At 53.3% G+C, this 12,488-nt stretch overlaps 1 protein-coding gene across 1 annotated transcript in view; it reads right to left on the reverse strand.

Moving 5' to 3' along the window:
* Positions 1-1,530: 1,530 nt before the first annotated feature.
* Positions 1,531-12,488, reverse strand: part of col24a1 (collagen type XXIV alpha 1 chain) — a 191,561-nt gene continuing 180,603 nt past the window's right edge. Inside the window, exons 58-60 of the mRNA XM_033029102.1 lie at positions 11,214-11,323; positions 8,806-9,024; positions 1,531-3,274 (exon numbers count right to left, since the gene is read on the reverse strand). Of these exons, the coding sequence (XP_032884993.1) occupies positions 3,125-3,274; positions 8,806-9,024; positions 11,214-11,323 (479 nt within the window). The 3' untranslated portion in view covers positions 1,531-3,124. The remainder of the gene's footprint in view (positions 3,275-8,805; positions 9,025-11,213; positions 11,324-12,488) is intronic.

The following is a 12,488-nucleotide window of genomic DNA, read 5'->3' on the forward strand; positions in this document are numbered from 1 at the left end:
CATTCCCTCCCATTGGGTTCCCATTGTGACGTAGAACACGCAGCTATTACTGCGCAGGAGCAGCTGACGGGCACGGCAAGTGGAAAAGGGATTTATTAAATGTGAATAACAAATGTGAATAACTCTTAAAATATAACAACAATTTAAACATTGAAGAGATTTATTCAGTCCATTCTTTCTTGCGTCTCTTGTTGCGTTCTGCAGCTGGGGGAGGGGGACGGCTTCAGGCGGTGGCCGGGGGGGGAGCTTTCTGGAGGGCTAGTATGGGTGTTGTGGGGCAAAGGGACTGGTTTCCAGAGGGCTAGTATGGACATTGTGGGCCGAATGGATGCTTGGGGTAGTCCTGCAGCTGGGGACGGGAAAGCTTCTGGTGGGGGCCGGGGGGAGCGTTCTGTAGCCGGGGGAGGGGGTCGGCTTCTGCCGTGGCCTGCCTCGGGGGGAGTTGGGGGGGGGGGGGGGGGGCGGGGGTGGTGAGCCTTCTGGACTCACAGTTCACTCACTCACGGCTCGTGGACTCACAGTTCACTCAGCCACGGCTCGTGGACTCGCGGTTCACACAGCCACGGCTCGTGGACTCGCAGTTCACAGCCACGGCTCGTGGACTCGCGGTTCACACAGCCACGGCTCGTGGACTCACAGTTCACTCACTCACGGCTTGTGGACTCACAGTTCACTCACTCACGGCTCGTGGACTCACAGTTCACTCAGCCACGGCTCGTGGACTCGCGGTTCACAGCCACGGCTCGTGGACTCACAGTTCACTCAGCCACGGCTCGTGGACTCGCGGTTCACACAGCCACGGCTCGTGGACTCGCGGTTCACACAGCCACGGCTCGTGGACTCGCGGTTCACACAGCCACGGCTCGTGGACTCGCAGTTCAGTCACTCACGGCTTGTGGACTCACAGTTCTGGGCTCAATTCTCACTCACGGGCTTCAGGGCTGACTGACTCACGCCCGGCCTCCGGGGCTTTATTCTCCTCGCCCCCGGAAGGGGCGTTACCTTCATGGTGACTGACAGGCGAGAAGACCAATCTGCTCATCTCACGATTTTGTAAACCTTCATAACGTTTGTAATATTCCACCGATCGGAACAAAACTTGCTGCGCTTGGAGCAGAGGAGAATGGTGAGTAAGGTGCCTGAAAATCCTAGCGATATAGGGTACTGGTTTTGCACAAATTTAAAAACAACGAAGACTGGAAGTGGTCTAGATGAGAGTTTTAGTAATAGTACAGATAGATAGAAGATAGATGTGAGAAGCAACTGTTTCACCCAGATGGTGGTGGGAGTATGGAATAAGCTGCCAGAGGGGGCAGGGACTATAACTGGTGTCGATGGTGGGACTGGTGTAGATGTGACATCACGGTCGGCATGGACTAGTTGGGCCAAAGGGCCTGATTCCGTGCTGTGTGACTCTCGGTCTCCTTTGTCCCGGAACAATGGGCAATGTTAAATCATTCATTTAAAAGAAAGCTTGTGATTGCCTGGACCATTAATGACACAAATTATGGACGAGTCTCGTTTGCCTGGTTGTTGTTGATTGAGATTTAATTAATTAATATATAGTAGCAAGCTGTATCCTCACAATTGATTAGCAAGCAATCGTTTTCTTATATTCCGTTCACTAGTCAAGCCTTGCTGTCTATCTACAAATACTATGCATTTTCTACAATCTATACAGCACATCCACAGACTGGAGAGAGTCAACATAATTACACATTCATATAAATAATGTTTGTGGAGGTAAAACCGACCTCTGGCATGGGCCGAAGGGCCGAAGGGCCCGTTTCTGTGCTGTACAACTCTCAAAGTCCAAATAAGTACTTTTAAAACAGAAATGATTGGATGTAGCCAGTACATACAGTTTGGGAAATAAATCAACATTGTCAGGATCTGTGTTGGATGGTCGGCTGTGTGGAGGTGCAGGAATCTTGGAGACACGACCTGGCCAATAGTTCTGGGGGTCCCCAGACCCCGGTCCCACCATGGGTAAGTGCCTGGTGTCTCTTGCCGTCAATGCCCGGCATTCCGTGCCCAATGTCCAGCTGCAGAATTCCAGCCGCAGCTTGAGATGCTGAGAGTCGGTGTGATGGGGAAACGGCAGCAGTAACGTCCTCGCCCCCCCCCCCCCCCCCCCCCCTCCGCTCGTCCACAGCCCCCCCTCCCACCACCCTCCGGTCACCGGGGGCAGCACATGTAGGAGCCCGGTGCGGAAGAGGCCCCATCAGAGGGAGATGATGAGTGAAGGGCCCGAAGCTGGGCCGAATGGCCTCCTGCACCTATTTTCTAAGCACAGGCAAGCTGATCCTTGACGGAAGGCTCGATGATCCAATGTCCGTCACCTCCGGCACCTTCACCAGCTTCCATCACCATTGGATCCAGCCAAGGATGCTTGCTTGCCCAATGGCCGCTTCAATATTGTCCTGGGTTGTTGGGAAGTTAGCGGGGCAGTGGGAATACCAGTGGGGCTCGGCTGGTTAAGTCTACCTGGGTTGAGTATACCTGGGGCTGGCTGAACCCTCGTGTACGGAGGTCCACAGGAAGAGAGAGGGTGCTCAACATCGGGCAAGCACCAGCCCAGACAACCAACTCTCCATGGACTGGTCAAGGCAGTGGGCACACCACCAACTCCACCCTGGCCAACACAAGTGGCAACATATTGGAGGTAGTGGCCTCTTGTGGATGTGGTTCTAACGAGGCCCTAGTCACCCAGACCTCTGCCGTTGGAAGATTGATAGCCCAGCATGTCTGCAGCGCCAACCATTGACGTCTTGGGCTTGAAGTGTGCGCTCTGATGCAAAGTCACAATCTAGATATCCCCAAAGAAGTTGCCTTTCCCTTCAGTTTTGGACCGGTGTACGCGGGGATCGTGCGTTTCCATGCGTGCGTCCACGCCGACTGCGACGACCTGCTTCCTGGGCCGCCCAATGCGTGCTACCTGAGACGTCGGGTTCACTATCAGAACCACAACAAAGGAAATCGTTCGTTCCTGTATTTTTTTCACAGTCATCAAGAGGTAATTCCTTCAAAAACCTTCAGCTAGCTCTTTGAAAGCAGATCCATGGCAGCAGAGTTGTGGAGAGGGGCCCGCCCGCCCGCCCGCGCTCAGCCAGCGCCCGCCCGCTCACAGGAAGCAGACGGGTCCGACTTCGACACGGTAGCGGGCAGTGGGCTGGGGAGTGGGCGGGGGGGGCCGCAGCTCCACGATGGGTAACTGGCTCACCACCTGGGTGTGGAACACAAACCGTGTCTGTCGCCACGTCCCATCCCGAACCTGCCGACAAAGCAAAACACAGGTGATCCATCATTCCCTGCACGCCCACAATGTAATCTTATTATTCACACCGACTGCAGGTGCTGCTATCTTGCCTGCTGCATGAAATAGACAATAGACAATAGGTGCAGTTGTAGGCCATTCGGCCCTTCGAGCCAGCACCGTCATTCAATGTGATCATGGCTGATCATCCAACTCAGTACCCCGTTCCTGCCTTCTCCCCATATCCCCTGACTCCGCTATCTTTAAGAGCCTTATCTAGCTCTCTCTTGAAAACATCCACAGAACCGGCCTCCACCGCCCTCTGGACAGAGAATTCCATTGAATGGTGGTGCTGGCTCGAAGGGCCGAATGGCCTACTCCTGCACCTATTGTCTATATCGTAAGCCTATGGTATCGGCTTCCACCACCACCCCTGGGTGGGCAGCATTATCCTGGCACCCACCACCCTCCCTCTGTGTAAATAAAGATGCCCCGCACATACCCCCCTTACACTTTAAAGCTGTGCCCTCTAATATTTAGTCATAGTCTGACAGCGTGGAAACAGGCCCTTCGGCCCAACATGCCCCATCTACAGTAGCTCCACCAGCCTGCATTTGTTCCATATCCCTGTCAACCTGTTGCTTGTAAATGTCTCTTCCAGGTTCTGATAGTCTCTGCCTCAACGCCCTCCTGTGGCAGTTTGTTCCATACACCCACTGTCACGGTGACTGATGCTGGATGGGAATGGAGCACTCGTTACACCGAGTCAGAAAGGTCACAATGTCCTGTGCACGGCTGCCCAGCCAGCAGCTGTCTGTCTTTTCATCTTTTTATTTTTTATTTTAGTTAGTTAAGTGTTTTGTTTGGAGGTCTAGACTTTTTTTATGTGGGGGGGGGGGGGAAGGGGGAAACTGCCTTTCAGGGTCCCTACCTGGTCAGAGAGGCAGCTTTTCTCCGGGCTGCAGCTTCGACCCGTCCTCGCGGCCTACCAGTGGGCCTGGAGCGGCGTTTCCTGTCGGGGACCGCCCAGAACCTCGGCTTCGGCTTCGGCAGCGGCACAGCGCTGGAGCGCTATCGCGGAGCGGAGCGGGCGATGCCTTGACCGGGTCGCCGCGCTGGAGCTCCGGTGAGCTGAGTATCGCTGAGGAAAACATCGCGGAGCTGCGGGACTGTGGAGCGATCAGCTGCGGGCGGCGGAGCTGAACTTTACACCGGGAGCCTGGGATCTCTAGATGAGATCGCCAGTTGTGGAGCTCCAACCTTGTTGGCTTTGGAAGTCGCGGCCTCCAGTACGGAGGCGGCCGTTCCAGGGTTCCCAAGCCGCTGAGAGGACTCTCCCGACGCCGGAGCAACATCACCCGGCGAGAACGGCCAGGAACATCGGGCCTCCGTAGAGGCAACTGTGGAGGCCTCAATAGGCCCGACTATGGGTGAACTGGGGTTGGGGACTGGACTTTGTGCCTTCCCTCATGGTGGGAACCATTGTGGGGGGATGTTCTTTATGTTTAAAACTCTTATTAATGTTATGTCTGTATTCCTTCTTTATGTGCTGCAAAATGGCAAGAAGCATTTCACTTCACTACACCTAGGTGTATGTGAATGTGACCAATAAAATACCTTTGATACCTTTGAAGGTCAGATGGCTCATGTTGGGAGAAGATGAGCCATCTTCATCCCAACCCTGCAGTTATACAGGGTCTTGGTGAGACCACACCTGGAGTATTGCGGACACCTCCTCCTACTTACCCTTGGACCATGACCCCACTGACGAGCACCAGGCCACCATATCTAGCACCATCACCGACTTCATCAATTCCCACGCCCTGCCCGACCAAGCTTCCAACCTCATCGTTCCCCAGCCCCGCACGGCCCGTTTTTACCTTCTCCCCAAAATCCACAAACCCGGCTCTCCCGGCAGACCCATTGTCTCTGCTTGTTCGTGCCCCACCGAACTCATCTCCACATACCTTGACTCCATCCTATCCCCCTTGGTCAAATCCCTCCCCACCTATGTTCTAGACACCTCAGACACTCTCCGCCGCCTCCACGCATTTCACTCTCTAGGCCCTCACCCCCTCATCTTCACCATGGATGTCCAGTCACTCTACAACTCCATCCCCACCAGGATGGCCTCAAAGCCCTCCGGTTCTCCCTCGACCAGAGGAGCAACCTACACCCAGCCACTGACACCCTCCTCCGCCTAGCGGAGCTGGTCCTCACCCTCAACAACTTCACGTTTGACTCCTCCCATTTCCTCCAAACACAAGGCGTAGCTATGGGCACACGCATGGGCCCCAGCTACGCCTGCCTCTTTGTCGGGTACGTTGAACAATCCTTGTTCAATACGTCCCAGGGCCCCATCCCCGACCTCTACCTCCGTTACATTGATGACTGCTTTGGGGCCACCTCCTGCACCCACACACAACTGACTGACTTCATCCACTTCACCACCAACTTCCATCCGGCACTCCAATACACCTGGACCATTTCCGACACTTCCCTACCATTCCTTGACCTCACCATCTCCATCGCAGGGGACAGACTTCTGACCGACATACACTACAAACCAACTGACTCACATGGCTATCTGGACTACACGTCTTCCCACCCTGCCCCCTGTAAAGACTCCATCCCCTACTCCCAATTCCTCCGCCTACGCCGCATCTGCTCCCAGGATGAGACGTTCCACACCAGGGCATCGGAAATGTCCTCGTTCTTCAGGGAACGGGAATTCCCCTCCGCCACCATTGATGAGGCTCACACCAGGGTCTCATCCATACCCCGCAACACAGCTCTCTCTCCCCATCCCCGCACTCACAACAAGGGCAGAGTCCCCCTAGTCCTCACCTTTCACCCCACCAGCCAGCAAATACAACAAATAATCCTCCGTCATTTCCGCCACCTCCAACGTGACCCCACCACTCGCCACATCTTCCCATCTCCCCCCATGTCTGCCTTCCGCAAAGACTGCTCCCTCCGCAACTCCCTTGTCAATTCTTCCCTTCCCTCCCGTACCACCCCTTCCCCGGGCACTTTCCCTTGCAACCGCAAGAGATGCAACACCTGTCCCTTCACCTCCCCCCTCAACTCCATTCAAGGACCCAAGCAGTCGTTCCAGGTGCGACAAAGGTTCACCTGTATCTCCTCCAACCTCATCTACTGCATCCGCTGCTCTAGATGTCAGCTGATTTACATCGGGGAGACTATGCGGAGGTTGGGCGATCGTTTCGCCGAACACCTCCGCTCAGTCCGCAATAACCTACCTGAACTCGGTGGCTCAGCACTTCAACTCCCCCTCCCATTCCCAATCCGACCTCTCTGTCCTGGGTCTCCTCCATTGCCAGAGTGAGCAACACCGGAAATTGGAGGAACAGCACCTCATATTCCGCCTGGGTTGCTTGCGTCCGGATGGCATGAACATTGAATTCTCCCAGTTTTGCTAGCCCTTGCTGTCTCCTCCCCTTCCTTAACCCTCGAGCTGTCTCCTCCCACCCCCCCCGCCCTCGGGCTCCTCCTCCTCCCTTTTTCCTTCCTTCTCCCCCCCATCAGTCTGAAGAAGGGTTTCGGCCCGAAACGTCGCCTATTTCCTTCGCTCCATAGATGCTGCTGCACCCGCTGAGTTTCTCCAGCATTTTTGTGTACCTTCTGGAGTATTGCGTACAGTTTTGGTCTCCAAATCTGAGGAAAGAGCATTCTTGCCATAGAGGGAGTAGAGAGAAGGTTCACCAGACTGATTCCTGGGATGTCAGGACTTTCATATGAAGAAAGACTGGATAGACTCGGCTTGTACTCGCTAGAATTTAGAAGATTGAGGGGGGATCTTATAGAAACTTACAAAATTCTTAAGGGGTTGGACAGGCTAGATGCAGGAAGATTGTTCCCGATGTTGGGGAAGTCCAGAACAAGGGGTCACAGTTTAAGGATAAGGGGAAATCTTTTAGGACCGAGATGAGAAAAACATTTTTCACACAGAGAGTGGTGAATCTCTGGAATTCTCTGCCACAGAAGGTAGTTGAGGCCAGTTCATTGGCTATATTTAAGAGGGAGTTAGATGTGGCCCTTGTGGCTAAGGGGATCAGAGGGTATGGAGAGAAGGCAGGTACGGGATACTGAGTTGGATGATCAGCCATGATCATATTGAATGGCGGTGCAGGCTCGAAGGGCCGAATGGCCTACTCCTGCACCTAATTTCTATGTTTCTATGTTTACCCATGTGCGATAAAAGAGCTAAATTCCAACAGAGAATGCTGGGGAAGCAAAATGTAATTCCAAGAAATGCCGCCAAATTCTTTTAAATTCTTTTAAATTCTTTTAAAATACCTATTTATTTTTTACTAATAAGTGTACATATGTGTTAATTGTTGTCGTGTTTGTATTTTTTTTTTAACCGGAGATGTAATGGAATTTCGTTGCACAGTATTGTGCAATGACAATAAACGTATTCATTCATTCATTCATTCATTCATTCATTCATTCATTCATTCATTCATTCATTCATTCATTCATATATTTAAGAGGGAGTTAGATGTGGCCCTTGTGGCTAAAGGTATCAGGGAGTATGGAGAGAAGGCAGGTACAGGATACTGAGTTGGATGATCAGCCATGATCACATTGAATGGTGGTGCAGGCTCGAAGGGCCGAATGGCCTACTCCTGCACCAATTGTCTATTGTCTAAGAATAACATTGCGGGATGCTGAGCATGTTTGTGTTCAGTGGTGTTGAACGTGTATTTATTATAAATGGATCGAGGCAGACTGGCAGCACGGTGGTGCAGCGGGTAGAGCTGCTGTCTCTCAGCGCCAGAGACCCGGGTTCCATCCCACCACGGGTGCTGTTTGTACGGAGTTTGTACGTTCTCCCCGTGACCTGCGTGGGTTTCCTCCCACACTCCAAAGACGTGCGGGTTTGCAGGTTAATTGGCTTTGGTCAATTGTAAATTGTCCGTAGTGTGTGTAGGATAGTGCTAGTGTGTGGGGATCGCTGGTCGGCACCGACTCGGGCCAAAGGGCCTGTTTCTACGCTGTATCTCTAAAGTCTAAAGACTCAAGTCTAAAGCTTGTATATAACGTAACTCCAGCACTGAGTCTGTTGTTGTTCTTACAAAGACATGTGACGTGTGGGCTTGTACACTCTGGAGTTTAGAAGGATGAGAGGGTATCTTATTGAAATATATAAGATTATTAAGGGATTGGACACGCTAGAGGCAGGAAACATGTTCCCGATGTTGGGGGAGTCCAGAACCAGGGGCCACAGTTTAAGAATAAGGAGTAAGCCATTTAGAACGGAGACGTGGAAACACTTTTTCTCACAGAGAGTTATGAATCTGTGGAATTCTCTGCCTCAGAGGGCGGTGGAGGCCGGTTCTCTGGATGCTTTCAAGAGAGAGCTAGATAGGGCTCTTGAAGATAGCGGAGTCAGGGGATATGGGGAGAAGGCAGGAACGGGGTACTGATTGGGGATGATCAGCCACGATCACATTGAATGGCGGTGCTGGCTGGAAGGGCCGAATGGCCTACTCCTGCACCTATTGTCTATTGTGAGAGCTCACCTTGCAGCCGTCCCAGGTGACCTTGGGCTGAAGCAGTGTGTTTGCCTTGAATACTTGTCCGTTCCAGCCTGTGAACTGCATGGCCCTGGCGTGGGGATTGCTGTCAGAGGGGTCGGTCCACACTGGGAAGTCCAGGCAGTGGATTGTGATGGTCTGCACCGCCTCCAAGCTCAGCAAGTGCAGGAAGTTCATCTGCACCATGCCAATTCCAAAGTCCAGCTGCAGAACAGGAGGAAGTGGTGGATATGATGAAAGCAAAACTCACCCGGCAAACTATCACTTCATTCTACTTTAAGAAAGAACTGCAGGTGCTGGAAAATCAAAGGTAGAAAAAAATTGCTGGAGAAACTCAGCAGGTGAGGCAGCATCTATGGAACGAAGGGTCTCCCCACCCCCCACCCCCACCTCCACATCAGTCTGAAGAAGGTTCTCGACCCGAAACGTCACCTATTCCTTCGCTCCATAGATGCTGCCTCACCAGCTGAGTTTCTCCAGCATATTTTTCTAACTTCATTCTATTTTATTGTCACGTGTACCGAGGTACAGTGAAAAGCTTTTGTTGCGTGCTAACCAGTCAGCGGAAAGACAATACATGATTACAATCGAGCCGTCCACAGTGTGATAAGGGAATAACATTTAATGCAGGGTTAAGCCAGTAAAGTCCACTTAAAGATAGTCCGAGGGTCTCCAATGAGGTCATCATAATCATACTTTATTAGCCAAGTGTGTTTTGCAACTTATGAGGAATTTGATTTGCCGTACAGTCATACCAATAAAAAGCAACAAGACACACAAAATACATTTTAACATAAATATCCACCACAGTGACTCCTCCACATTCCCCACTGTGATGGAAGGCGACAAAAAGTTCAATCTCTTCCCTTCTTTGTCCTCCCACGGTCGGGGGCCTGAAGCCTTCCGTTGCCGGGACGATCTTGACTCCCATAGCCAGCGGGGGGCCTCCTCGTCGGGGCGATCAAGCTCCTGCATCGGGGGGGGGGGGGGGGGGGGAATCTTGGTTTACCCTCCCCTGAGCTTTACACCTCGGCAAGGCCAGCAGCATCATCAAGGACCAGTCTCACCCCGGTCACTCCCTCTCCCATCGGGCAAGAGGTACAGAAGTGTGAAAACGAACGCACACCTCCAGATTCAGGGACAGTTTCTTCCCGGCTGTTATCAGGCAACTGAACCATCCTCTCACCAACTAGAGAGCGGTCCTGACCTCCCATCCACCTCATTGGAGACCCATGGACTATCCTTGATCGGACTTTACTGGCTTTATCTTGCACTAAACGTTATTCCCTTTATCATGTATCTGTACACTGTGGACGGCTCGATTGTAATCATGTACTAGACTAAGTGGGACCCGTTGGTTCCCCAGCGCAATATTCCACTCAAGTATAGCCCCCAACTGAACAGGCACGGCTCATTTCCCATCATCCCGAGCACTCCCTCCCCCTCCTCTTCACCCTCTTATTTCCCCTCTCCTCCTCCCCTCCCCCACTCCCTCCTCACCTCTCCCCTCCTCTCCTTTCCCCACTCCCCTCCCTCTATCCCCTCTCCTCCCCCAAACTCCCTCCTCACCTCCCCAAGATCTTGAGGTCGCCGCTCCTCTCCTTCTTGTGTGTCCCAGAAGAGCATCAGCCGTCGGCTCCCTCAGAGCCAGGCCTCGGCTACAGCCGTGCTGGCGTGTGGCGGGGGATGGGAAAGCTCGGAAAAAGGATGGGGAAAAAGCCATGGGGGAGAGGGGAGTATCACGGGGGAGAGGGGCAGGAGCCAGCGAGTGGGACCAGAGGGGAAGGGGCTGGAGCTGCGGGGTGTTGCGTTTGGGACTCACAGCGGGCGCTGAAATGTCTCCTCCACCGGGATCAGATTCCGTTTACCGATATCTCCGAGGTCGCGCCGGGCCGCTTCCGGTCACTCCGAGATCTCCGCCGGCCACCAACAGCGTCCCTCAGCTCCAATAAAGACGCAATGGCCCAGGAAGGGGTGGACCGACCCGGGGAGTGACAGGAGAAGAATCCAATCTGCACGGCGCTGACTGGCATGAGAGGAGATCGATCTGCGCACGCGCGGTTTTTATGATTTTTAAACCTCGCTAACTTTTACAATACACCACCGATCGGAACGAGACTTGTTGCTCTCACAGCACAGGAGAACGGTGAATGAGCGGACAGAAAGATCGTAGCGCCATCGAGTACCGTTTTGCGCAAATGGAAAAACTGCGCAAACCAGAAGAGCACAAGATCAGAGTTTTAGCTATGTCTAGATTGTCTTTCCGCTGACTCAGACTGGTTAGCACACCACAAAAGCTTTACACTGTACCTCAGTACACGTGACAATAAACTAAACTGAAAGTGAGATGGCGCTGTGCCCAGCCTAACCACACGGCTCAGTCTCCACGTTACCTTGGACGCACGGACGGGCTGGAGGCACGTCTGGCCTCCGGCGGTGAAGTTGCAGATGACCTGGATGGTGTCTGATGGGCAGCCCAGGTTAGGGTCGATCCAATACAAGCCTGGGATGGAAAAGAAGGTGCATTAGCCAACGTGTGCCCACACACACACACACACACACACACACATCGACACTCGGGGCTGGAAACAAACTGCTCATACATTCATGTACATCAGTGATAGGAGCAGACCACTGAGCCTGCATGCAAGAGGCGCCATTATGTGGCATCATTTTCAAAGTCCACGCTCCAGTTATTAACGGTGCCCGATCTAGGCGAGCCCCAGGCTGCTGTAGGGCCTGCAATCGTCTCCTTACTTGGACACCACCTCAACGGGCTGCACATAGATACACTGTCTATAGAACATAGGACAGAACAGCACAAGACCCACAATGTCCGTGCTGACTAGGCCTGCCAACTTTCCCACTCCCAAATCAGGGACAAAAGGTCGAAATACGGGACAAATTCCCCACGGCAAGTCGTTGAGCGACTGGGCCGTGGCTGGGTGAATGATGAGTTGGCCCCGGGTGCTGGACTGCACACAAAGCCCAGCCGGCGGGCCAGCTGAGGAGTTTTGGCCCGGGGGCCGCGCAACGTCGCGCGCAAAGTCCGGCGCCCCGTCCAACTCATGAACCGATGATCGGCCGTGAGAAGGAGGGGTGGCGGTGGTGTCGGCGGTAAGCGAAGGTCCGAAGGTCGGACAGCTGGCCAGGCTGCCGACCGACCGACGGGGCCACGGGCGAGGCGCTGCTGCTGCTGCTGCTGCTGCTGCACTCCATGGGCTGCACTACGTTGAGACGGGGTGAGGTGGGGGCCGGACGCGGCACTCCGACCCGACAGTCCCCTCGACCCGAGTAGTAGCGGTCAAATACGGGACAAACCTTTCACAATGGCGGGCAGTGACTAGTGGGGTACCGCAAGGCTCAGTGCTGGGACCCCAGCTATTTACAATATATATTAATGATCTGGATGAGGGAATTGAAGGCAATATCTCCACGTTTGCGGATGACACTAAGCTGGGGGGCAGTGTTAGCTGTGAGGAGGATGCTAGGAGACTGCAAGGTGACTTGGATAGGCTGGGTGAGTGGGCAAATGTTTGGCAGATGCAGTATAATGTGGATAAATGTGAGGTTATCCATTTTGGTGGCAAAAACAGAAAAGCAGACTATTATCTAAATGGTGGCCGACTAGGAAAAGGGGAGATGCAGCGAGACCTGGGTGTCATGGT

This window comes from Amblyraja radiata, chromosome 10 (assembly GCF_010909765.2).
Source record: "Amblyraja radiata isolate CabotCenter1 chromosome 10, sAmbRad1.1.pri, whole genome shotgun sequence".
Classification (NCBI taxonomy): Eukaryota; Metazoa; Chordata; class Chondrichthyes; order Rajiformes; family Rajidae; genus Amblyraja; species Amblyraja radiata.